The sequence below is a fragment of the Pelodiscus sinensis genome, chromosome 9 (assembly GCF_052426305.1).
Source record: "Pelodiscus sinensis isolate ZL-2025 chromosome 9, ASM5242630v1, whole genome shotgun sequence".
Classification (NCBI taxonomy): domain Eukaryota; kingdom Metazoa; phylum Chordata; order Testudines; family Trionychidae; genus Pelodiscus; species Pelodiscus sinensis.
The window spans coordinates 17441316-17469068 of record NC_143060.1 but is presented as its reverse complement, the minus strand read 5'-3'; the positions used below and the strand labels follow the sequence as shown (position 1 = coordinate 17469068).

At 40.8% G+C, this 27753-nt stretch overlaps 1 protein-coding gene and 1 long non-coding RNA gene across 6 annotated transcripts in view; one reads left to right on the top strand and one right to left on the bottom strand.

Annotated features, from left to right (window-relative positions):
* NFIA (nuclear factor I A) overlaps nt 1-2953 on the bottom strand; it is a 502507-nt gene extending 499554 nt beyond the window's left edge. For all 5 annotated transcript variants that reach the window (XM_006132338.5, XM_089780448.1, XM_089780447.1 and 2 more), the window contains exon 1: nt 2843-2953. In XM_006132338.5, coding sequence (XP_006132400.2) covers nt 2843-2938 — 96 coding nt within the window. In that variant the 5' untranslated portion in view covers nt 2939-2953. The remainder of the gene's footprint in view (nt 1-2842) is intronic.
* On the top strand, nt 264-25883 carry LOC102456156 (uncharacterized). Its single transcript, XR_012905891.2, has 3 exons — nt 264-494; nt 23144-23257; nt 25182-25883. It is a non-coding gene; the product is annotated as an uncharacterized LOC102456156 (long non-coding RNA).
* Nucleotides 25884-27753: the final 1870 nt, after the last annotated feature.

The following is a 27753-nucleotide window of genomic DNA, read 5'->3' as shown; positions in this document are numbered from 1 at the left end:
CCACCATTTCTTTTTAAAAATGCAAACTGCTTTACCCAACGATAAAATCTATTCATTTTTACTAATCAACCAATCTCCATTATCTCCAGCTAACTAGCTAAAAACATAATGTAGACTGGAGTGAAAGAGCATGAGGTTGAGAAACAGATTCCTGTACCCAGCTTTTTATAAAGCATTTTCTTTCATTATAATAGGTCTTTTCATCATAATGACACGGAACCTTTAAAGTTGGTCATAATACTTCAGTACAGTAGATGACCGTGGCTTAAAATCTCGTTCAGAACCTGCTCCAGAAAGAAAACAAACTCACTCATTTGATTTGACACACAAATTGTTTTCAATTCATTAAAAACCAAAATTGCATAGCACAGTGCTGGCAGCTGAGTGTGTATGGATGGAAGGGGTATTCACTCATCTCTTTGTATGCTGGCAGTACCAAACCGAAGTTTAGCACTAAGCAGCAGAGATTTTTGTGCAGAGAGAAGATGCATGAGGTAATTTTAAAAAGCTTTATTTTCCTTTAGAACTTTAAAATCTGCTTTGTATCTCATTTTTGATTAAACAATTATCGCAACTCTGAAGAGGTTTTGGAGTAAAAATAAATAATACATCTATACTTTTGATGATACTAGACATTATAGACTCAGATGGTATATCAAAACTGCTTATGCTTCCATCAATAATTGAAGTCTTATTTTAAAATTATTTGTAACTAACATCTATTGTACATGTTCTTGAATTATTAATTTCAGTTAAAATAAAGCCTCTTTTAAATAGCCCAATTTCTTCTTTTTATCAGGCTGTTTTATGGTGTTCTTTGGGGGGTAAGTGTTTCTTGTTTGTTCATTTAGAAAATAAATAGTGAGACATGTTCAAGTTTAAGAAGAATTTTCTGCAATGTTTAATCTAAACAACAGCATGTGTGGTTGTAAAGCTGTTTATTTTTAGTCAAGTGCATTACTAAATGTTTCCAGCATTTTTACATATTATATTCACAGCAGTAAAACATCTGTGAAATAATTATGAATGAAAAGCAACTTTCCAGGATACTTTCCAAAGAGAAACAATAGTTGTATAACTAAATTTGAAGACACTTATGAAAAAATAAACATTAACACCCCAGTCATAAAAGCAGGTGATAAACAATAAAAAAGGAGTGCTAATAAAATAGACAAGTGAATTAGGATAAACTTAAATAGCAGTGTGACATCAAGTGTATAGTTAAAATATGCAGTTTACAACTTTCCTTCGAAACTGATAGCTGAGAATCAATAGGGTTATTTACTGGGGGTTTAAAAGCTAAAAAAAGTCAAATGAATAGTCAACAGTTTCTAAGCATGCAAATATTCCATTCTTTCCTCCTCCTCTCCCTCCCATTTTCCCTGGCAGAAAGTCTAATTGGAAAATCAGTAGTATAAGTAAAGTGGTTAGTCTTCCACTATTATAATTAACCAAAAAGCTTCATGTAATATAACACTGGCAGGCACTGGTAAACCTCTAATGGATAGTTAAGAAATTAAAAGTTAAAACAAAACACTATAAATACAAAAACAAAACAACCCCCCCAAAAGCCCGAACACCTTTAAACACAAGCCACATGATACACACAATGGCCACCACCAAGGAGCAGAATAAAAACCTTCCGTATCTCACTTTTAAAAGTCTTTCAAGTCCTCAGAGGTCTTAAACTTTCCAAATGAGACCAAAAGTGGTACAGGGAGGTGAGGGGGAGGGAAACCCCCTTACTTGTTTCAGCGTATCCTACAATGAAACTGATCATGCCTTGTTTTGTAATTCCACTCGCCAGTCCTTTTTTAACTGATATCTATGTGAAATGAGCTGAGGTTCACGGTCCAGTTAGGAACGGATAATACATTCATTGTCCGGGCAGCGAACTTTTTCTCTCACTGGAAGAATTCACGCTTGCCTCAAGAATAATAATTACAGAAAACTAAAAATGCACTGCTAACGAATTAATCCCTAACGGACAACACGCTAACGAGGGCAGTAATGATTTGAAGACTCTCTTCATCACAACAGGACTTGCATCTTCTGCTACAATGGGCTATTGTGCATCCTCCTAACTCACTATACCTCTTATAGATTCAAGATGTCAAAGGTTGTCTGGCCCGACTGACCATGACATGCTAGTTAACTCGTTCTGCGGAGCTCCCTGGAACTTTATTAAAACTTTAATTGTGCCCAAACGCAGCTCGAGCCAGATTATGTGGGATCTATAACACATGGCTTGGGATCATAACAGAATGGTAACCTGTTCTAATGTAAACAAACGGAGGGGAAAGTTAGATTGGGGTCTCTGATGAAAGCCAACGCTTTGCAAAACACACTTCTCTCACACGTGATGATTTTACACGGTGACACAAATGTACCATCCCAGAGTTTCTACTGTAACCAGGTTGTTCTATAATGTACTGAATTTACCCCTCCCCTCTGCAGAAAATATTGCCTGGCAAAAATACACATACACATACCTGCCATATCTGAAAAGCAGCAGATAAAAGTAATACAAAGCTCAGAGCCTGAGGGAACTGCCTGAGACAAGTTACTCCGCACAAGGCTTTTTCAAACAATTTCTCTATATACTTTTAAAAAAGAGAATTGAATAAGCTGCCCTGTGGAAACTGTAGTTCGCATTAACAGTCTCCTGTTACAGAGAGGAAAGCACAGAAGTGGGACAAGAGTGAGGCTGCTCTACGGAAGAGTGTGAAAAAAATCAAATGTTAATTTGATAAATGTGAGGTCTGGGACATTTTGTCAAAGAGGGAGGGAAAGCAGAAAAAGGAGTAAAAAAAAAAAAAAAGCAGCCCTGCTGCCAACTCACCATCCACCAAGTTCTGGCCGAGATGTCGTAGCAGAGCTGCCATTTGATGGAGCCGTCGGAGGTTTTCCCTGCCATTATGCTGTCAGCAAGCTTCATCTGATGCTAACTCACGGGAGATAAGACACCTAATTGAGAAAACATTTGCACTGGCATGTTGGGCAACATGTAGCCCGGTCCATACCATATGGAATCATGGGTAAAAAAAAATCTCCTTGACAATGAACCAATCTCTCACAGACCCAGTGGCAAGGTGAAGTAGAGATGAAAAGTCATCTGCTCCCAGCACTGTCCTCTCCCTTCTCCCCCCCCTTTTTAAATAAGAACCCACTGCTCAACATCAAAGAGAGGCGGTTAAAATTAGGGTTTCATCACTTATAATTTTTGTCTGCAAGGTTCTCCTTTTCTTTTTTCCCCTTCTTCTTTTTAAGAAGAATAAAGAGATTTAATAGGACAAAGGCAGGTAGTGGACTGCGGAGGGAGATCGCCACAGGCTATTAGCCTAAAATTTCTGCTTGACAGATGGAACTGCTTAGAGACTATCATGCAATGTTTTGGCTTTTTTTTTTTTTTTTTTTTTTTTTTTAAAAAGAGTTTCAGTCTCATTCGGTATCTGTTTATCGCAGCTACTTTTCCCATGAACATGACCGGGAGAGGGAAGTGGAGGAACAACCTACTGAATGTTTTCAATTTCTTTTTTCTTGCTGATCTTTTTAATAGTTATGGACATAATCATTTTAATAACAAAAAGCAAAACAAATGTATAGACTGCCAAAGTATATTTACCTTCTAGTGATTGATAAAGCTTTCCGAAGGAATCAAATACACTCTTTCATTTTTTTTTAAAAGGGAAGTATTTGGTTCCATCCCTATTGCTCCTTATTTTTAGATACTAGAGAACACTGTTTGAATGAATGACTTTCCATATGAAGATCAGATGGCTAAAGGTCTATCCAAGAGCTAATCAAACAATTCCAATACTGTTTTTCTACCTTTACATTCTTTAAACTTGTTTTATAATATCGTTTGGTAACAACCATAACAGTCATGTATTTTTTTTCTTTCTACTGCAAAACTTCTCTACGCATCAGTATTTTCATTAACATAACTTTTACTCTAAGAAATAATACTTTCACATAAAAAAAGACTATAACCAAATAACAGTTTCAAAAAAATTATGAAATGATCAAGTTAAACATTGAATTGAAAAATAAAATAAAAATCACAGAATTGAAATATGCAGGTAGTAAATTATCTTTGTGCACTGTGAAATCAAGAAATAAACTTTCACTTTTATGATGCTAGAATTTTAAATAGGCACTAAATTGTTTTCATTTAAATCAGATCATTTTATAATCCCTGGAGGCACATGTACAGTACATAACCACTATCACTTAATAATAGGGCACTGCAATCTATACAGTAGTTCTTTCCCTAATGTACTCCGAGTGAATTTGTGAACTTGCAGACTATTGACAGTACTATTTCATACCTGTATTGAACTATGAGTAATAAAGTCATTCAAAGACAGCCGTATATGTCTTTTCTCTCATAGATACAAGGGGAAAATTTATTAAAAACCTCCACTCTAGATCAAACGATATACATTTTAGTTTAGGTCAAAAGGAGAGAACTTGCAGGCACATAATTTTTTAGATTATTTTGCATGCTAATGATTGTTTAGCTAGCTGGCTACAGCAAAATACACTTCCAGATTATATAGTTTATAAAATAGCTATTCACTATAGTACAGAATTTCTTTCATTCAGTTTGAACTATACCTTGAGTATTTTCTGATTTGAGAGATGACAAATGATTTAAGGTAACCTCCAACTGCTCTATTACAACAAGGACAATTTATTTTCCCTCTTCTTGATGCCAAACTTAACAATATGCTTGGACAGAATTAAAAATATATAAACATATCTTTTGTACAGCATTCCAATGAACTTCACCTGTCCCGACTGCAGGTACAGTATCAACTCTATTTACAGGAAAAAGTCTGGCTAGCATGGGAAGTGTTAAGTTGTAGCCATAGTCCAGGAACAAAATGGACACTCTGCCAGGAATTGTCCCTGCACTGGCCAGCCAAAACTTTTATTGTGTTGTGCTACTTCAGCTTAGTTAATGCTACTCCTCAGTGATTAGTGGAAGAACTCCCTCAAAATAATCATGAAAATATAAAGTAAAATGATTAAATAAGTCAGCCTTTGAACCAATGTTAGATTCAATTTCATTCTGCCTTCCCTTCTATGTCTCTCAAGTCAAACAACCTACCCACCCTTCTTATTACTAATATATTACTACAGAACCAGACTTGCTTTGTGTTTTTTCATTAAAAAATACTGACAAATATTCCTGACTCTGTCACTATATGTGTCCTGATATGGTTATATATATCAGATGATAACGTTTGCCTGTATTCCTATGGTAGACACTGCTTTAATAGCTCTTAGGTCTTTGTAGGCCCCCAAAATACTTTTCTTTAAAATGTTCAATAGTAACACATCAAATAAACAGTCATTAAAAAGTATACAGATTTCAGTTTATGAATGACAGAAGCATGAAGCCATTTTCTCCCAGACGGCACAGTAGTTGTATGCAAAGACATGATCATTATTATTGGACGGTAGGGTTTTAAACCCCAAACAATGAAGTGCAATTAATGTTGCTATTTTTTATAAATATGGCAATGGTGGGTCTACTAGCATAGATCAATTACTGCTTTAGTAAGTAGGATGTTAATATTAAAACAAGTTTAAATACATAATAAATATTGCAATTATTGTGGAAAATAAAATTATTTGGTGAGCATAATGGGGAGCAAATCAAGCATTTAACATGATCCAGGAAATGTTACTCCAAACAATTGCATTTGTTTTATACAATTTTTCCCTTTGATTGCTGGCAGATGCCGTTTTGGAAACCAACATCTAAATAGTTTCCCTTCAATCAGAAAAAAAGCCACACAGAAGAAAATGGCTACATGTTTTGAATTTAACTCTTGTCAATAGCGTTCTGCACAACACTGCATGTGAATGGTACAATGACAAAATGATGCATTCGGAACAACAATAAACCATAAAAAGATTTGTTTCTAAACTAGATTTGTTTTGTAGGGAGAAAAACTTAATGCTACACATACATCTATAGGGACAGAGAAACCAAAGTGGGAAGAAACTTCTAAATGTACCTGTACCACAATTTCTAATGTTCTCATGCAGTCAGTTTCCAATAGGATATATGCAGTCTTGAGATATTCATCTGAATCAATGTACTTTGCTAGCCTGCTTTAGCATGCTTTCCTCTGTGCGATTGTAAAATAAAAGTGCTGGTGACACAAGTGCTGATGATATGTTGTGTGGCAAATGGATTAGGTGTTTGTATCCATGAGCTACAGAACTACGGATTTGTTTTCTAACATCTTTAGGCCTCAAGCAATGAGTAGAGGTACTTGCCAAACACTTTCTGGCTTCCTACTGGAGACATAGCTAACTATTTAAAGATAATTTGCTTAATTGTTGAGCAGAAGTACCTGCCACAGCACAAACACTATGAGTATTTCCTATGAATCTACATTCTCCAGTGCATTGTGATCAGGTCCTTGCTGGTATCAAGCACACAAAGTTAAGGAAGAATGCTAAAGCAGGCTAACAATGTACATTGATTCAGATGAATATCTCAAGATGATATATATATCTTAGTGGAAACTGACCGCATTAGAAATTTTGGAACAGGTACATTCAGCAGTTTCTTCCCACTTTAGTTTATAATATCCAAATGGGCAAAAGGAACTAGGCACAGGTTGCACCTCTCTAGTCCGGTACACTCTAGTCTGGCAACATCCATGGTCCAGCATGATTTTAGTTAGCCAGATAGTCACTTATCCTGGGTGTGACCAAGTTTCCCGTGGTCCCATAAAGTTTGTTTACAGTCCTGGCTCTCAGTGTTCTGTGCTGCTATTTTGCTGTAATTTACTCCTAAATGTCTTCTAAGAGCCCAGTAAAGCAGTTTTTGGAAGTGCTGGTACTGCTGCTAGACAGTTTTGACCTTCCATGGTTTGACAAATTCTCTGGTTTGGCACCAGTCAGGTCCTGATGGTGCTGGACTAGAAAGATTCAAACTGTATTATCATTCTAGATGCATGCAGCCCCCAGTAATATTCACTAGGACCTTGGTAATGTATATACTAGATTATTAACTTATTTATATCATGTCTATTGCCAATTAACTCTTTCTTTCATTTTCTCATGATTCTGTAGCTGTAATTAGTTGGAAGCTTTACATCTTAACAGAGGGGAGTGCCATAACATAATTTTAAATCTGCTCCTAATTTTGGAGCTATTTTCCCAGCATCATCTTAACTGAGATGTCTTACAGAAAGAATTTCCTAATCTTTAACAATGACAATTAGCTGTTTTTTGGAAAACTCGGGCAAAGTTGCTGACAAGTACATGTTCTAGCTTTTCAAAATCCTGAGATTCTGGCTTCAGTCAATGGGCTTTGCTATAGCTAGAGGCCTACACACGAGTGAGGCAGCATGGGACCACTCTTTTTGCAATGGCCAAAATAGGTGTAACAGTTGAAGTTCCTGCCAGAGACTTCAGGATGCTGTAAAGCTGTCTGGGGACATAGCTAATTTGAGGGGTGAGGGAGAGGATTCTATCTACTCTACTTTCACTTACTGACACATCTCTTTCTACTCTCTCTGATTCTTCACCTGCAATTTTACTCTGTGCATATATCTCTTTAGCTACAATTCTCTCTCTCCACCACTACTCATTACCTTCCTGTCACCGAGATTTGCCTCCTGCCAAATCCTCAAAGTGGAGTCATAATCCTCTACTGCTGACATAATCTGTTACTATGGAGACAGATTAGCGTCAGAGATGCAGTATTATGACTTCACATCAGTATCAAATAGGAGGAGATAGAGAAAAGAGAAGGAAAATCTTGTTTCAACACTCAAGGGCTGCGTCTAGACTGGCATGATTTTGCGGAAATACTTTTAACGGAAAAGTTTTTCCGTTAAAAAGTATTTCCGCAAAAGAGCGTCTAGATTGGCAAGGATGCTTTTGCGCAAAAAGTGCTTTTGCACAAAAGCATCCTTGCCAATCTAGACATGCTTTTGCGCAAGAAAGCTCCAATGGCCATTTTAGCCATCGGGCTTTCTTGCGCAAAAAATTAAGGTGCCTGTCTACACTGGCCCTCTTGTGCAAGTATTCTTGCGCAAGAGGGCTTATCCCTGAGAAGGAGCATGAAAGTATTTGAGCAAGAAGCACTGATTTCGTACATTACAAAGTCAGTGCTCTTGTGCAAATTCAAGCGGCCAGTGTAGACAGCTGGCAAGTTTTTGCGCAAAAACAGCTGCTTTTGCGCAAAATCATGCCAGTCTAGACGCACCCAAAGAAATTAAAAAAATTCCCCCCAAAGTGTTGAGAAGTGTCAACAGATTTACTGTTAACTCTGATGTAACTGAACATCTGTACTATACCAGGTCTCATTCTAAAGCCCCAATTCTGCAAAACACTTATAACATGCTCTTAACTTTAAGTGCTTGCTTAAGTGCTTTGATGAATCAGGGTCTATATCACCTAAATTCAGCAAATTAAATGACTGGAAAAGTGCTAACTACAAAGCTTTAGGGTTCAGTCCTGCATATATGTACTATCAGGCATATACTGTGAGTAGCCTCACTAAAGTCAGTGGGACTATTTGATGCAAGAAGGAAGACAGAAAACACACAAGTGTAAAAACTTCAGACATTTTCCCCAACATGCACACAAAGCTATATGAAGCTAAAATTACAGTATTTAGGTAGTGAAAACAGAGCATACTCCAAATACTCAAATCAGTTTTACTCTCATCTTGTATTGATTTTTTCCTCCTAACATGAAATGCCATAAAAATCTACAAACCTACATTTCTGTTGTAATCCTTTACATATAACTCTTTGGGGAGGAATTACAAGTCCAGCATTTCATTCATCTTGTGAAATATTTATTTTGCTTGTGATGTTAGAGGACATCCAAAAGACCTTGGCTTCTCTTCTAGAGCCCTAGCAAAGGATTCAACCCAGTATACAACTCTCATAAGGAGTTTCATAACTTGTACAAGAGGAGCTTAAGAAAACTAAAAGGTTAATATATTCTAACTAGATGTTGGGTATAGAATGTCAGATCTGTCAAATTTCATTACAGTTTGCTGCTCAATGAAAAAGATTTGATTTCTTTTGCCACTGTCCTACTATGTTCAAGTCACACAGTGCCAGCAGCAACCAGCCAACGACCACAGGCTGGCACTGAGCAGGGCTGAGTGGGAAGCCAGCCGCAAGGACCATCTGTTTCCGATTTCTAACTAAGCCAAGATGTGCAGTGAAGTGCATTCCATTCACTGAGCCAGCCTTCTCCCTGCTCAAGTTATTAGTGTTACAAGTGAAATTATCTTTTCCAAACAGCGGGGGAGCTATAATCCTTACGGAACGAGACCTTAAAAAAGGGGAGTGGGGGAAGGACGGGGGAAAAAAAACCAACCCCAGAGACCAGACTTCTTTCCTTAAAGTTGTAGGAAAAGACTGCCTGTAAATTTAATTACAACCTTCATGGAGTTTATAATTTTATAGCATGTTTTGTTAAGCATGATAACCTCTCAGACAAGAGTGTATATGTTGGTTCATCTGGTGTAACTGAATGAACTAATAAATTATCTTTAGAATGTTATTTGTGAATAAAGTTAAAACTGACAAGATGAATGTACAATTAAACCTATTTAAGGTTAAGTGCCTTGAAAAGCATCACAGATTTTCAAATATAATTTAAAGTGAGAGTGCCTAAACAAGGCTAATTACATCTAGTTACACTGTTTCAGGATGTAATTTATATTTAACCTCTAAGGAAAAGTAGCAGTCTTGGCATAGTAATTATGTAGATTTAAGGGTATGCTAAACAGATAGCTGTCTGTGGAATAAGCCCTTGTCATAAGATATTGGTCTCCTACTACTACATAAATGCCAGGTGAAACCAAAGAATTTACTGGAATCAAAAAACACTAGAGGTGAAACTGAGAAGTTTATTTTCAAAGTGGGAAACATTTATCCTTTGACACCATTCCATTCCAGTGACTTTATTTCTAATATACTGTGTGATTAATGATGTGGCTACTGTCATTGTGTCTGATGAACATTGGCAGAGTTGTGGAACAGTTGCTCTCTTTACTATTATTGGACACCTCAGCAAATTGGCCAAACTTGTTTCATTTATCAGCCAGTTGGAAATCACCTAATTCATAAGAGTACAATTTTATTATTCTACAGCACTGTCCATACAATGCAAAACTGGTTTGTGAATGGCTTAAATATTTTCCTAACTTTAACAAGTTAGCCATCTAACCATTTGATTGACTGACACTCTTTTTATTAGGTAATAGGTATATTATGAAAAACAAGTGGGAGAAATTAAGGACATAAATTATGGGCATGAATATGTGGATCATTGACATTCCCCTTGCACAGGCAAGTCACTGGCTAGACCTTTCCTCAAGACACAGTCTCTGAATGCAGTCTTCTTTCTCAGCATTTAAACTGGTATAGTTTGGGCAATAGAGTTGCCAGCTCTCCTGGATTGTATGCCATTTGTGCCAATGGCATCTGGTCCAGCTGATCCAAGAGAGTTACTCTGGGGTGTCACTGGATGGCTCCCACTGCTTCGTTTATCACCCTTTCTTTTCAGTGTGTTTCAAATGCCATTGGGGAATGGAGAGATTTCTGTGTCGTCAGTAGTCCCATGACACTTATCTCTGTCTCCCCATTGGCCCTATATTTTAGAGGTTCATTATTATCTCTGTTTCTGGCCAAGATAAGGGTTGGTCACAAATGACAGGGAAGGACAACATAATAAGTGTTATTAGGGGAATCATTGGAGGAGCACCTCAGTGCGTTTTGCCAAAAATAGTTCACTGTCTGCATCTCTTCCTGGACTCATCAGTGCTCTTGGATTCTCAAGCAGCAGGGCTAGCTCATGACGCCTTTACTATCGTTGTGTCAGGAGAAGAAAAGGCTGGAGTGCTTCCTCCCCAACATGAGGCTTCTGTAACGCTCTCTGCTTAGGGCTCTTCCTGAAGACCACTTTGAATCTAAGACAGATGTAACAATGGACATCAACTTATTTCCAAGAGACAGGCCCCAAAAGCAGATAAAATATAATCAAAACAACAAACACATCGAATCATCATGGATTTACAGTGCCATGAGACAAATATGGATGGATGCAAATTGGCCAACGGAGCTGCATACATTTGTGATGGGGTGAGGTCACAGAAGACCCCTTGGGATTCTTCCCAGGATTCTGACAAGGCCACTGCCACCCACCTTCCTGTTCTCTGGGGCTTCTCACCACCCTGTCCTGCTGGGCCAGCTCCCTGGTCTCCCCCATCCAAGACTCAGAGCTGAGATCACTGCCTCCCCTGCCCCTCAAGGAGCAATACAGATACTGAAATTCTTCAGGTCCAAGGAAAATGTAGCTTTGGGGCCAGCTTCCAGGTATACCTCTCCCCAAATGGGATCAGAGTTCCAAATGAATTGTTTAGGTAAGCCCCCTTTAACAATGAAAGGAGGATGTGCACACTGATCACTCTCACAGGTGAGTAAATAATTGTTTATGCTGGGCTTGATAGTAAATAGAAGTGATTTTATTAAGTACAAGCAGTAGGATTTACATGGTTATAAGTGAGACTAGGCACAGCAAACTAATTAACAAACTTAAAATAATAGAAAACACTTAATTAATTCTAACAAAAAAACCGCAGTACTATTACAAGCTCACCCTAAAACCTTTCTTGTTCTACCTAAGCCTTTAAACCACGGAAGTTCCTTCACCCTGGGTCTTTGGATCATCCTCTTTGGTGTGCCATACCAGCCAAAGACAAAGACATGGCTAAGATTCCTTTGTTTTATAGATTTCACTTTTATATGGGAAGTTACTTGGCCAGTCCCTACCAGTTAGGAAGGTCACATGACTTCCTAGGACCAACCACTGCTAAGACTTAAAGGAAAATAGAGGCTATTTACATATGATTGCCCAGACATTCAGGCATTCCAGTATTGGAAACACCCTTGATGGCTTTCATTACACATTTAAAAACCATAAACCATGCCCACTCCATATACCTAACTTTACACACAAGAATGATACATACACTAAAATAAGATACACAGACCCAGTGGATAAAGACATTAAGATTGATAGGCTACATGAGGCAATCTGTCCCAAGCATCTTCGAGTTATGCATATTTGTGTCCATAAGTCCATTTTATAAAGCATGGGGGAAGGTCCGTCACAATGTTTACTTGAAATTCTTAAGCAGAGTACAAGTAAAGGCAATTTTTGTTTTGATTTTAGAAGCCAATTCCCTAATATTAGCAATTGCTCCTCTTTGCCAGCACAATTGTCTGTTAAACACTTTTCTTTTTTTTTGTGCTGCATCTCCAAAGTGAATGTTGACCTCGTCCTCTTGATGATGCCTCTTGAATGGCAGCCAACATGCGGAGCAGCATAGGTAAATACTTACACAAGGATTCACATACCCAAGTGCTTTGAGAAGGATTGAGCTGCATGTAAACTTTGTAATCCATTTAAATGGTTCTCGATTATTGAACATTATACAGCAAGATAATGCCTGGCTGATCCCAGGATGTATGTACAGAATATATAACCTCTTGTTTAATCCACACCGCTGGAATAAAGGGAAACACATCTTTGAAGATTGGTCTCTGAGCACAGTGTATTCAAAGGGTCCAAGAAAATAAGGCCAATGGGGCCAATGACTTCAATGGGAACTATGATAGTCTCAACTATTTTAACTGCAGAGCACCTGTACACTTTTGAAGCAGCTTCACTGTAAATCTCTTTTCAGACTGTCAAAGTTACTGAGCAAAAAATTCCTCTAGAGCTGAAAATTTCCATGCTCAGTCCCAGACTAGAGATTATTTTATTTTTAGTGGAAAATATCAGAAAGTCTGCATAGGTTTGAGTTAATTTTTAAAGAAGTAAATAAAAAGGAAAAAGTTTCAACTTGACAAGTTTATACATTATTTTATAACTTTAGAACTACTCACATCAATTTTCTTCAAAGTTGGCTGAAGCTAAAAAAACAAACCGAGATGCAAAGTTGACGTAACTTGCTGTAGTACATGGAAAGTTGTTCAAGATATTCCAGTTTGCAGATATTCGATCTTGTATTAATTGCCAGTTTATAGTAATATCATGAGACACCACGAAGGGGGCAGAATTACAGTTAGAGTTTCCACCTTAAGTCTACACTTCCTGAATTCTGGGAACTTGATTTCATCATTGTAGTGATGCATGAACACTAGCCTTTGCATGGAATAATAAACATTTATAACTGGAACTAAGGGTATGTCTACACTACCCCCCTAGTTTGAACTGGGGGGGGAGGGGTAATGTAGTCATACGGAGTTGCAAATGAAGCCCGGGATTTGAATTTCCCGGGCTTCATTTGCATAAAGCCGGCCGGCGCCATTTTTAAATGCCGGCTAGTTCAGACTGCGTGCCGCACGGCTACACGCGGCACGAACTAGCTTGTTCGGATTAGGCTACACGCAGCACACAGTCCGAACTAGCCGGCATTTAAAAATGGCGCCAGCCAGCTTTATGCAAATGAAGCCCGGGAAATTCAAATCCCAGGCTTCATTTGCAACTCTGTATGACTACATTACCCCCCCAGTTCGAACTAGGGGGGTATATAGATATTTAAAAAGCATAGACCTTCCTTAGTCAAGAGACCATGGAACAGATTCAGAAAAACTAGTCGGGAGATATAAATTACATGTCCTGGTGCTAAGTATGTCTCTTTCCGGTTGAGGAATCCACTATGACAGAAGTCAGGTGGTTTTTTCACCCCTATTGTCCCATAGGGCTTTTGCTCAGATGGGTTGTACCCATAATGCTTACTAGAGCTTCATTGGAGCTGTGCTGCTGAAAGGAGGTGCTAAACAATGCAGTCTCCAGTCACCTTGGTTATAACCCCATCCTGATCAGTGCTGCCCACTTTTTACATTGGCCTGACAGCTAACGCTTGGTCCATACAGCTATAAAAAGTCTCTGGCTGACCCATGCCAGCTGACTTGGGCTCACAAGGCTCAACTATGGGACTTTTGCACTGCCAGTAGACTTGCACGCTTAGTCTGGGCTCTGGCAGGTCTGAGAGTTCGAGTTTCACCCAAGCCCAGAATCTACACAGCAATAAAATAGCCCTGTGGGCCAAGCCCTGCGAATTTAAGACAACAAGCATAGGCCAGCTGTGTTTGTTTGTTTGTTTTCTGTATACTATTACAGGCCCTGTGGTGCAAGGGTGGTTGTGGCCAATTTACGCCATGGAAATTTCGTCCCTAGGTAGATCTTCCCCAAGGCTCTGGGCCGGCAGAAGACAGGGTGAATCTTGGAGTGTGTCTAGTTCTGTGCTTTATCTTTCTGGGCACATGCTGGGAAGAATCTGTAAAGTGAACTCACTTCTGTGGCTGAAAATAGATGCTGAACAGGTCCTGAAACCATTTCTGACTGGCTTTGAAGCCTGTGCTGTAGGAATGGTTGGAATGTATATCTAGGTTAACAGCAGGCTGTTGTGACGCGTAAGCAAAACCACAAGCACAATCATTGTAGTAAAAAAGCTACTGAGAAAACATTTTTAAAATACGAAGAAAAGAAGTCCTGGATTTGTGTGTTGACTATAACCCTTATTTTAATCCCAATAAATGGATCGGGTAAATATCTTGTGTTAGCTGGAAACCTCAGAACACAAAAGAAATACTCTGGTAAACCACGAGGTTGTTTAGGGTTACATTTCCACTTATATAGACGATTTCCTCTCTCAGGCTCTAAGCCTAAGAGAAGGTGAATGCTATAAATAGGGGGTTTGCAATGTTGTAGTTAGAAAGATAAGATAAGTGAGGTAATATCTTTTATCGGACTAACTTCTATTGAAGTAGCGAGGAGTCTTGTGGCACCTTATAGACTAACTGAAGTGTAGGAGCATAAGCTTTTGTGGGCAAAGACCCACTTCGTCAGATGCATGTCTACATGCATCAGATGAAGTGGGTCTTTGCCCACGAAAGCTTATGCTCCTACACTTCAGTTAGTCTATAAGGTGCCACAGGACTCCTCGCCGCTTTTGCAGATTCAGACTAACACGGCTACCCCTCTGATACTTAACTTCTATTGGTGAGAGATAAACTTTCAAGTGACCCAGAGCTCCTGATAGCCAGGTCTATATTAAAGGTGAAGGTCAACCTAAGGTATGCAATTCTAGCTACGTTAACTATGTAGCTGGAATCAACGTATCTTAAATCACATTTTTGGGCCGTCCACACAGCAGGAGGTCAATGGGAGCAAACACTCCCTTTGGCTTCCCTTATTCCTCATGAGGAACGAGACTACTGGTGCCAATGGGGGAGCGCTCTCAGTTCGAATTAGCGGGTCTTCATTAGACTCGCTAAATTGAACCCTGGAAGATCGACTGTGGCAGTGTTGATCTGCGTAGTGTAGACATGGCTGATGTGTGGCTTTCCAGGTTCTTCACTGTGGCCTTTGAAAGTGATTGTAATGAGAAGAGAAGGAACGTGGCATTATGAATTTAAAGTGTATTCTCTAAGTTTCAACTGGCAATTTTCAAAACAGAAGTGTCTGAATTAGCTTCCTTTCCTATGGGGAGCAGGCGGGAGATTTGACCACTGGCTGTGGAAGCCCCAGGAGCAGTTGGACAGAAGCTTGACTAATTCTGGCTGAGTCTGGGGAGGTGCCTTGCAAAAGATAGGTCCTCTCCCCCAGGGATCAAAAAGCAGAAGAAAAGCTCATGATCCACAAACAGCTTCATCTCCCTGAGTCTGAGCTGGAGCAAGAGCACAGCCTCCGTCTCATTGCCCAGCCCTGGACTATACACTAACTAGGGTTAGTCTGAGCACTGCTCCCCTTCCAACCTTTGAAACATCCCCTGTGCCAGGAGCTTTATGGAACGAGGTGTAAAAGCCAGCTTTGCTAGCTCCGTGTCCACATGGGGCTTCCCTGAGCAGAGGAATTCCCAGCAGGAGTTGTGTTTGGTTTCTGCTCCCTTTGGATATGTCTACACTACGTCCTTAGTTCGAACTAGGGTGGTAATGTAGGCAACCGGAGTTGCAAATGAAGCCCAGGATTTGAATTTCCCGGGCTTCATTTGCATAAAGCCGGGCGCCGCCATTTTTAAATGTCCGCTAGTGCGGACTCCGTGCTGCGCGGCTACATGCGGCACGGACTAGGTAGTTCGGACTAGGCTTCACGAGGAGTAACAGTAGTTCGGACTAGGAAGCCTAGTCCGAACTACCTAGTCCGTGCCGCGTGTAGCCGCGCGGCACGGAGTCCGCACTAGCGGACATTTAAAAATGGCGGCGCCCGGCTTTATGCAAATGAAGCCCGGGAAATTCAAATCCCGGGCTTCATTTGCAACTCCGGTTGCCTACATTACCACCCTAGTTCGAACTAGGGTGGTAGTGTAGACATACCCTTTGAGCAGTGCAAAGGAGGCAAATCAGGCCACAACATCTGACCCCAATAGCTGATTGTGACTCCTTGACATTTTAGAAATCATGTCTTTCTCAAAGGCTGAAAAGAGTGGACAGCACTGTTGTAAAGACTTAGTTTGCTTTCTTCCTTTTTTTGCTCTGTAAGATTATTCCTTTTTTTCTCTCTTGCTAGAACTGTGTTCCTTTTGCTACATCTACACTACCACCTAGATAAATGATCTGAGATTGATTCAACTGTGGTTGATTTAGCAGGTCTAGTGAAGACCTGCCAAATTGACCACTGTTCACTATATAGTCAACCCTGATGAGAAGAGTAAGGGAAGTTGATGGGAGAGTTTCTCCTGTCAGCCCGTCACTCCACAATGTAGACCTCATGGGAACGCAACTGAAGGTACATTGACTCCAGCTACATTATTCACATCGCTGGAGTTGTGTACCTTAAGTTGACTTTCTGTGGTATTGTAGATGTAGCCTGTGTCTTGCCACGCTATTCCAGGCAGGGAAAGTGCTGTACTCTATAGAGTGCGTCTAGACTGGCAAGATTGTTTTTGCGCAAAACAAAAAACAATTGTTTTTGCGCAAAAACTTGCCAGCTGTCTACACTGGCTGCTTGAATTTGTGCAAGAGCACTGACTTTGTAATGTACGAAATCAGTGCTTCTTGCGCAAATACTTTCACGCTCCCGCTTGGGAAAGAGCCCTCTTGCACAAGAATACTTGTGCAAGAGGGCCAGTGTAGACAGAGAAGAACTGTTTTGCGCAAAAAAGCCCTGATGGCTAACATGGTGATCGAGGCTTTCTTGCGCAAAATCATGTCTAGACTGGCCACAGATGCTTTTGTGCAAAAACACTTTTTGCGCAAAAGCATCCGTGCCAATCTAGACGTTCTTTTGCGGAAATACTTTTAACGGAAAAACTTTTCAGTTAAAAGTATTTCCGCAAAATCATGCCAGTCTAGACGTAGCCTATCTGTGTAACATTTTGTTGATTTGTGGCACGATAGCAGTGTTTTCTGAAAGACCACTCAAACAATTTCTTTGTGTGGCTCATTACTTCTTGAAGAACTAGACTGTGCTGAGACACGAGACTGAGGCATCTATTCTCTTGCTCAGTTTTGCATAGTTTGCCCTTTGTTCAATAAGCCACCCAGCTTTTGAGTGCTTATTTGAACTGAACTTTGGGTTTCACCGTTTTAATTTTCAGCAGCATTAGACTGTGGCATATATTTTATCACCATTGTAAACAAAAAATGAAACATGAATAATGGGTGCCATTTTATCTTGAGGTGGGAAATAAAGCAATAGCATGCCTTTACACCACAAATAATTCACATTTACATAAGCAGATTCTCACTCTTGGAAGAAAAAAAAGTGTGTGAGCCAAAATATGGATGAGTGAACCTCACTGAGATCATGTGAGCCTCTGAATTATTTTTTTGGTTTACCAAACTAGTTCAAGTTCATAACTCTCTCTGCTATAATTTAATCCACTATTTTTCAAAGGCAATACATGTTGGTATAGTGACAGGGAAGCCTCTGCTAAAGTGGTAGAAAGAGAAGAACAAAGCTAGACTGGCAGAAAAAAGTGCACTCTATGGCACACAGAAACAGAGTGCAGTGTTTCATTAGAAATTTTGCTCTCCTCTCTGATTCTCCCTCAGTAGTTGGAGTTATGTAAAACATAAGCCTATAAACATTTCAGTTGAACTTTCAGACCCACAGTATTTGAGAAAATTGCAAATGAGGCAAAATGTGTTCCCCAGTTCCTAATTTTATCATAAGAACATAAGAACATAAGAATGCCTGTACTGGGTCAGACCAAGATCCATCTAGCCCAGTAGCCTGTCTGCCAACAGTGGCCAGCAGCAGTGCCCCAGAGGGGGTGGACCGAAGATGATGATCAAGCGATTTGTCTTGTGCCATCCATCTCCAGTGTCTAACAGAGGCCAGGGACACCATTCCTACCCCCTGGCTAATAGCCTTTTATGGTCCTATCCTCCATGAATTTTTCTAGTTTCTCTTTAAACTCTGTTATAGTTCTAGCCTTCACAGCCTCCTTTGGCAAGGAGTTCCACAGGTTGACTATGCGCTGTGTGAAGAAGAACTTTTGCTGATTAGTTTTAAACCTGCTACCCATTAATTTCATTTGGTGTCCTCTAGTTCTTATATTATGGGAACTAATGAATAACTTTTCTTTATTCACCCTCTCCACACCACTCATGAGTTTATATACCTCTATCATATCCCCCCTCAGTCTCGTCTTTTCTAAACTGAAAAGTCCCAGTCGCTTTAGCCTCTCTTCATATGGGACCTGTTCCAAACCCCTAATCATTTTAGTTGCCCTTTTCTGAACCCTTTCCAAGGCCAAAATATCCTTTCATAAATGATTGTGTCAGGACAAGCGGAAGCCCTGGGAATAGGACAGTTTTCCATACTATGCAAAGGGAGGGGCTGCTGTTCAGAGGGACATGATATGAGAGTTGCCACTGAGGGCAGTGAGCCTGCAGGGGAAAGCTATCCTGCAGAGTGTCCACTGGGGGCAGAAGTACCCCCAAGGGGTGTCCAGCAGCGCTGGGGCTCTGCCATCTTGCCTTCCACTGCCCCAAACCCTTTCCCCATCTCTCGGCCCTGGCAATGTCAGAAGCGGGGAGAAAAAAGTTCCCTGGTGGCTGTCAGGGGGTCTGGACAAGAGAAGAAAACAGGCCTCTAGCAAGTGGGAGGATCGGGGGGAGGAGAGGACAGGCCCCTGGTGAGTGGCAGGGTCTGGGTGTGAGATAACAGGCCCCTGGCAGGCGGAGAGGTCACCCGCGGGGGGGGGGGAGAGGGAAGAAGAGGGGAGAGAACAGGCCCCTGGTGGGCAGGTGAGCCTGGGAGAGAGAGAACATGCCACCAGCCTCCTGAACTCCCCTCCCCCAGATCCCCAAGCCCCTGCTCTGACGGACCCACATAATGCTGGGTAGGTCTGCTTGTTACAAAGTAAAGTGAAATAACCCCCCAGGAACTCTATCATGTGGCATCACATTGACACACACAGGCTTGGGTCTTGAGCTCATCCTAACTGATAGCTTGCCATTGTCTATGTGGACCAGCACTAGGGGAGGACAGGCCACTTTGCCAGTGGGTTTCGGATGTATGCTGACAGCAGGGGAATGGGTGACACCGAAATCTTGGGTTCCATTCCCTGCTCTTAAGACAAGTATGCTTTAGTGGGCAGAAGATTCCCAATGTGCCATTTCTGTCAAGCCATCTCTTCCTCACTCCTATTTCTTTCCCACCTCTGGCTCTTCGTCCCAGCCCCATTCTCCTCAGCTAGACATTCCTGGTCACAGCCCCTCAGCTTTTTCATCCCAGTCCAGTCTCCTTGCCCAGTTTCCCCAACACCTTATCCAATCTCAGTCTCTCACCCCCAACCCTCGGCTCCCAATTTTCCTCAGCCCTACTCACAGTATCCCTCTCTCCTGCAACCAGGCTGCTTAACCCAATGTAATCTGCCTCTGCCTGACTTCTCCCTCCCCACTTAAGTCCAGCTTTTGTCCCTCTGCAGACCTCCACTCCCTTTTCTGTGTTGCCTGGGCCAGCAGGGAGGTCATCAAAGTGCCCGAGAGACGGACTCTCTGGTCTCAGTTCCACTGCCCAGACCTGTCCGATCCTGCAGGAGACCCGAGGAGCAGTTGCTGAGAAAGTCCTGCTCACTGCCAGGCTGGAGCATGCCATGTGCAGATGGAATCTTCTGAAAATTTAGCTTGAAGCTCTAGTAAATTTCCACTGAGTGTAAGCAAATGACCATTTTTCAAAGGCTTATAACTCAGTCAAGTTTGATCACATTTTCTGGAGGAGAGCAAAGGATTCCCCATTGCCAAATTTCTAGGACTTAAAAAAGCTGCCAGAAGTATTTATCATGGGAAAGACTATAATTTTTCCTTGATCTTATTCTCAGAAACAAATTGTTTTACTGTTTTTTTTTTCAAAAAATTCTACCTAATGCAGAAACCCAGCATAGAAAATTTCAGTCCAAACAACACTGAGGGTGCGTATACACAGCACCCTAAATTAAAAATAAGATATGTAATTTACTCTATGCAAATTGCGTATCTTATCTTGAAATAGCTTATTTTGAAATTTGTTGTGTCTATAGAGTGCCAAATTTTGAAATAACATGCTATTTCAAACCATTCCTTAACCTTCGTGCAACAAGGTTTACCAGGATGGCGAAATAAAGCACCTGTTATTTTTAAAAATGTGTAGATGTGGTACACCTCTAGTATCCCAAAATATCTGTGCAATGTAGACATACACTTGGGTTATGTCTACACTGTAGGCTTCTTGCGCAAGAATGGCCGTTCTAGCACAAAAACTTGTGGAGTGTCTACACTGCACGCGCGTTCTTGAGCAAGTAAATTTACAGTAAAGCGTCAGAATAGAGGGCTTCTTGTGCAAGAATTATTCCTCTTCCCACGAGGAATAAGCCCTCTTGCGCAAGAAGGCAGTGTGGACAGGCAACAGGGGCTTCTTGCGCAAGAAACCCCTATGGCTAAAATGGCCATCGGAGCTTTCTTGCGCAAGAGAGCGTCCACATTGCCATGGACGCTCTTGTGCAAAAGCACATCTCTTGCGTAAAAGCACATGGCAGTGTGGACGTGCTCTTGCGCAAGACTTTTTAAGCAAAACAGTTCTTGCGCAAGAAGCCTGCAATGTAGACGTAGCCTTAAAGTTTAGCAAAGTTAAAAGCACCAGAAAAGAGGATCTTATAATGGGAAGAATTAAGCAACATCATTATTTGCTACTAGTCCCACCTACAGTGGTCCAATATTAACATTAAGGTTGTGCAATTCATCATATAAAATACCTAAGTTAAAAAAAAATCGCATCTTCAGCTCCCCTATTCTGTGTGCATTATAGGATATAGTTTTTAATATAGTATACAATTGTACCCTATTCTCTTTTGTAATTCTTCATAATGGTTGCAATCTGCTTCTATTATGAAGTCATAATTTTGCTCCCCTATAACTAGGTCTCTATCCAATTCGTAGTCCATTTTGGTCAATTTCATTGTCATGGGATTTAAAAAATTGTAAATTGCATGATTTCAGCTATTGAAATCTGAAATTTCATTGTGTTGTACTTGTGAGGGTCCCGAACCAAAAAGAAGTTGTACTCTGCTCACAAGTTTATTGTAGGGTGGATTGTGATACTGCTACCCTGATTTCTGCACTGCTGCTGGTGGCAGCATTGCCTTTAGAGCTGGGCAACTGGAGAGTGGCTGCTGCTGGCTGGGAGCCCAGGTCTGAAGGCAGTGTCCCGCCAGCATCAGGGCAGAAGTAATAGTGGCTATAGTGTACTATGCCATGCTTATTTCTGCACTATTGTGTTCAGAGCTGGGTGCCTGTTATGGTGTTGCCTCCCTTACTTCTGTGTTGTTGTCTACAAAATTAAGCCCTCAGTCAACAGCCACCACTGTTCGATTACCCAGTTTTGAAGGCAGCAGTGCAGTAGTGAGAGTGGCAATATCGTGACTCTCCCTAAAATGACCTTGTGACCCCCTCAACTCCCTTTTGGGTCAGGACCCCCAATCTGAGAAATGCTGGTCTCCTCAGGAAATCTGATTAGTATAGGGTAAAGCCGCAGGAAAGATCAGATTTCACGGTGAGAGACGCATAGTCTGAGAGACATTTTTCATGGCTCTGAATTTGGTACACGTTTTGGTTTGGGAAATTTATTTTGTCTGAAAATTGCCAGACTTCCTCTGAATGCCAAGGCAAATATTTCTCAAAGTTTGAGATCACTAACCACAGAATTTAGCTCTAGCTTGCTAGAGTGTATACAAAACTTTGTTCATAACCTATTTGCATGCAGCTTAATTACAGTCATCTAGCCGGTGAAGTAACACACCTCTCTTGATTTTTAGGAACAACATGCCAGATAGACTAGGCTGAAATACTGCTAGTTTGTGGCATTCCACACAGCAGGCCCAGATTAACGAGAGTGCATCAGGTGACCTTCCACATGGCCTCCATTTCTCTATTTGGGAGAAACAACCTCCCAAACATATAGTGACAAAACAATCCAAGGCCACAAGAGTGGCAGTTTAGAACAGTTGGAGTCTCTGCCAGCATGCTGTGGTGAGAACCAATAGTCCAGAGCAAGGAGTCAGGCCGGATCCAAAGGACAAACATTGCTGTGGGTTGAGTGAGAAACAGATTCACTCTTCAGCCCCCTCCACAGGACCACTCTCACACCAGGGTTAGGACTGACTTCCCCCTACGGAAGATATTAGAGGCACCCCAGCCATAGTGCACTGGGCAGCAAAATTCTTTAATCCAGCACTGCCTAAAAAGCTCTCAATAGGACTGGCACGCATTATGTCACATGCTACCATTGTTCAGTTCACGAGGTTTTCATAATAGCTAGGAACGGACGGCACGATGCTTGCTGTAACCCAGGTGCACACATAAGGGAACAGAACCCTTCTCACCCAGCTGGGCCAAAAACTCCCCAAGGAGCCCTACCTTGGTGTAAGAAACTGGAATGGAAGAAAATCACATAGAACACTCAATATTAGATGCCCACAGTGAAACCAAGGGAAGGATGTAGAACTGCCAGAGTTCCTGATCACACTTAGAAGAGGACAGAGAACTAATAACTGTTTGGATTACTCTATTACCTCACCTGTCTTCTGAATTCACATAATGCCCTGAATTTATGATTAGAGTCACTAACTATCATTTTTCTTTTCTTCTAGATCTGCTTCTGCCAGAACCCCTGGAAGAAATCAGGAGTTAATGGCAATTGGAGTAATTCAGTGTTTATTTAACTGAATGTTTTGCAATTACATAAAGTATAAGAACACGTGAAGGTAGCTGTCTCCTTCTTAAGCACTCTCTGCATGTTGCTTATTTTCTTAGCGTGTCTAGTCTTTGGGAGAGGAACTTTTTATCTACTCTGTTTGTATAGATTCTAGCACAATGTGGCCATGAGCTAAAAGCAGTGATGGTAAGTGAAACATCAGTGCATCAGGGCAAAATGTAGCCCAATGTGATCTCAAAAATGATGTGAACTATTATTCAGAAAATAACATCTGATTTGTTTCACCACACAATTACTGTACTACCAGAATTTAAACCATAAAGTACTCAGGAATTCTTCAATTATGCAAAGTACTATTATGAAATCAATTTCTATGATGGTTTATATAACGTACATTCATAAATGTTCTTTAATTAAATGTAATATTTTATGGTTTCTTAAAAATGGGATAAGCTTCCACATACGCTCTAATCTCAGAAATTTCTGAGCAACGCTTTTTAATCATTGCACAGCACATTCATAGTTCCCTTACATGTTTTCTGGTTTAATGTATTTATTTTATTAGTTCAAATTGCATTTGCTTTAGAACCTGTTGCCTGTTGTTCCAAGATCTCAATGGGTCAGACTTTGGTTTGAGTGAGTGATATCTCATTTCATTGCAAATAAACAAACAACAGAATAACTAGAAGGCAGTCGTGCCCCTTTGGTGAGAAGAGCTCAGTCCCAGCTGGGAACAGGCAAAGCAGCATCATTTTCACTCCAGCACAAAGTGCCTATTCTTGATGACTCCACTAAAGGAAGCAGAAGCAGAGTGACTCCTAGCAAAGCACATCTGCACGGCTGTATTTCACAGGAAGTAATGCAGCTCCTCTGCAGATAAATTTCAGTGAAGAACAAAGAATGATTTTGTTCAATGCTTCAAGAATGATGCCTTCAAATCTGGACTTAGCTTTTCAGTTCCTGAAAACAAGACTCAGAGAGCTCAAACTAATCCCCCCTTCCCAAATTAAGCACAATGGCTTTCAAACTAGCCTCCGTTTTCCATGTGAAGAAAGCTTAATAATGCTCATTAATCTCCTTTGCTGTTTACATGCTTTATTAGACTATTTTACCAACTAAATACAAGTTAGCACATTTGAGATAAACAGTAGAACAGTAATAGCTACATGGGATGTGGAGAATGTAGCCCCCGAAGGAGACCTGCCTTAAAAATGAAGCAACAGAATATGTGTAGCTAAGAACAAGACAAGATGCATAATAGTGGCCTAACAGACATTACTGTCATTGATTGCAAATATATTCTGATCCTAAATCTTTTCTCAATGCCATAAACTTTGGAGGCATTCTCTCTACCACACTTGGTTTTCTAGTAGCTAGACATTTAACATGAGACAGTGAGGTGCTTTTCTGAATGATACAAGCAGCTTTTACTCAGGAGTCAGATGTAGTTAGGAGCCAAAACATGATCATATTAAAAACAAACAGCTGAGCAAAGATTACCTCTTGCCTTCTCTTTTAGCATGTGCAACAGATTCTGATAAATGCAGAAGAGAGATTATCAAGTACTCTGTTATAGTCCACTTTTCTATTTAATTTCAATTGTTTAAAATGCCCTTGTCTTTCTTTAAAAGCTCAAATGCAATTCCTTTCTCTATTAGTTTTGTACTTCCCTTCTCAGAAAAGAGTGATTTAATCCTACACAGCTTTTCTCTAAGTGCCTTGAATAACATTTTTAGTGAGATTGGTGGTAGGGTTTATGGGAAAATAGCTAAAATAAAAAATATTCACACAATTTAAATGGAGCCTAAAAGTTAAAAACAAGTCAGCTGTCCCCTCCAACTCCCAATTTCAGCAGTTTACCTTTTTATTAAATAATAGTAGAATATTTTTATGGCAAAGTTCTCAAACTGTGGACTTCTAGACTGGAATACAGTATTTTTTCTCATAAGTATTTTGGCATTTCTTCTCTCCAGATAGGAATAACATTTCTGAGATTTCATGAGAATGGTCTGCAGAAGGTCACAGCATTTCAATTGGGTCTCTAAGGCAACTTAGCGATGAATGCTCTAACATATATTTTTCCTTGATGTCCCCTGGATTGGAAGGTAAACTGAAAGACAATGTGTTTATACTGGCTCCGGTTTCAAGAATTGGAAACCATACTGGAAGGATGTTGTTGCCTCCTGATTTGGCAGTTGGAGACTACACTGGAAACTTGCACATTTACTGTGGCTTGGGTGTCTAGGACTGGAAGTTGTGTTGATGGTAGCTCAGATACACTGGGGAGCTGCAACTTATTGGCTTTCTCTTTAGATCACTAGAGAAAATGAGCCTCCAAAGGGTGGCTATTGATATGATCTTTCCTTATCTCTTAAGACAGATAAGGTATTGTAATAGGGTAGTTTTCTCAGTTTATACAAACTATTCTAATATCATTATATAAACCATAACAACATTGCATTGTATGTATGTATTTTCTTATATTTTATTCCAAATAGTGTATACACACTCTGGTCATAATTCTGTGCGTTACCTGAACATAACCCACAGTTTGTGTTATCAGTGTGTATAACACTTTTTTCTTATGTTTTGTTGATAATCCAACTAATAATAATTAAACAGGGAAGAAGTCTAAAGTTAGCACCCAGGAAATATGTTCTTGTAAACTCATAGAAGGACCAGGGAGATAACTTGTAATCTTGAGATCACACAAAAGCAAAATAAGGGTTAATCTGATGGCATCATATCTAATTATTACCCTGTAATAATAAATGGCTACACTCTGGTTACAATAAGCATTTGGGTCAACAGATGTTGTTGTGATAGTGAAAAAGGCTGTTCATGTAGCTTTTCTAGCCCTGAAGTAGGAAGTACAAGAAAATGTCAACAAAAAGTTCTTTTCTTTCCCATTTTCCATCTTAGGTCAGAAGAAAAAAAATTAGCGACTTGCTGATTACACTGGCTCCGGGGTTAGCCTTTCAACATTAACATTTTGGGATGATTTCTTCAGCCAAAGCTTTGAAACTTTTCCAGTTCTCTCATTACTAAATTTAAACTAATTTTCACACAGCACGAGCAGAGGAAAAGTAAAAAGAACCCTGGAACAGTGTCCTTATTAATCAGCTCTCTCAAAAATTAGGAATAAACTAGAGGTTACTAGACATTAGTAAGATTTCATAGAGCCACACTAACTGAAGTCAGCAACTCTCGGGGCTAGCACTGATAGGCTAGATAATTGAACCCAGAAAGATTACCATGACTTAACTTTTGTAACTTGAGTTCTAAAATTAGGCACCTAATTTGGACTGATTTCCAGAGATGCCAAGCATGGGCACTAAGTTCTCAAGTGCACATTCAACACTGGAGCCAGTTCAGCATTTTTGTCCCACTGCATTTTGTCCCAAATAGGTGTGGCATGCTCTTGCTGTTGCAGTATGTATGGGCCTCTTACTCCTCTCCAGCAGCTCCTGCTCGACCTGCCCCCAACCCCTACCACGCTTCCATTCCACCCCTTCCCCCAAGCCCACCCTCATCCTGTCTCTTCCTAACCCTGCTCTGCCTCCACCTGCCACCGTTCTACCCCTTCCCTCCAACCTCTGCCTCTTCTCTGCGTGCACCATATGCCTGCTCCTCCCTCTCCCTCCTGGAGCATCCCAAATGCTGCAAAAAATGTCTTGCACCAGGTGTGAGGTGCTGGTAAGGAGAAGGAGGAGTTGGCCAGCATGAGAGAGGGGGAGAGGGGGGCAGAGAAGGAGCTTGACTAAGCACCAGCTAATTTATCCCCGAGGCTGCTCCAGCTGCAGAGTACACTCGGCGTTGGTGCCAGTGACTGAGCTCATTCATTAGCTGGAAAGGGAGAGCATCGGGAGAGCAGTGCAAGCCAATTCTTGAGTTGCTGGGCTTATTGTGCCATCCCGTCATCTGCTGTGGACAAGATGTTGGTTCACCTGAACAGCTCCTTCCCTCTGCTCCCTTCCCCCATCTGAAACCCCCTACTGGCTGGTGGGCAGCTTCTCTGCTCACGTCTCAGACTCCTCACTGTTCCCTGAAGATTAGGTAGTGGAGGCCTAGAACTAAAACAGAACCACATGTGCTTAAGTATCCTTGAGCAGTGCAGGGGGCCTTCAGCAGCCTGGAGGAGGGGGATGGAAGGGTCTGTCACTGTTAATTGTGATGGCTCATTAATTGCAGGGCCGGTGGTGTTAATAGGGTGCGTGTTTGGGGGTGGGAGACAGAATCAGCATAAATTGTGTTTGTGGGAGGCATGTATTGTACTTGGAGCCGACAAAGCAGGGACCCTTCTCGCTTTCCCCCAAGGTGCCTCACAAGCTGATAGAGCAGGGGTCCTGTCTCTAGTTCAATAGTATCCTCAGCATGGACCCAGTCCAATTCACATCCCAAATAACCAAAACACTGAACACATGTTCTATTACATGACAAGCTATGGGCAAAAGATTACAATGTTTTTCCAATGATAAAACCTATTTTTAAGGATCATCTCCCACCATAGGATACAAATAAACCTACTTTACAATCTGCAACAGC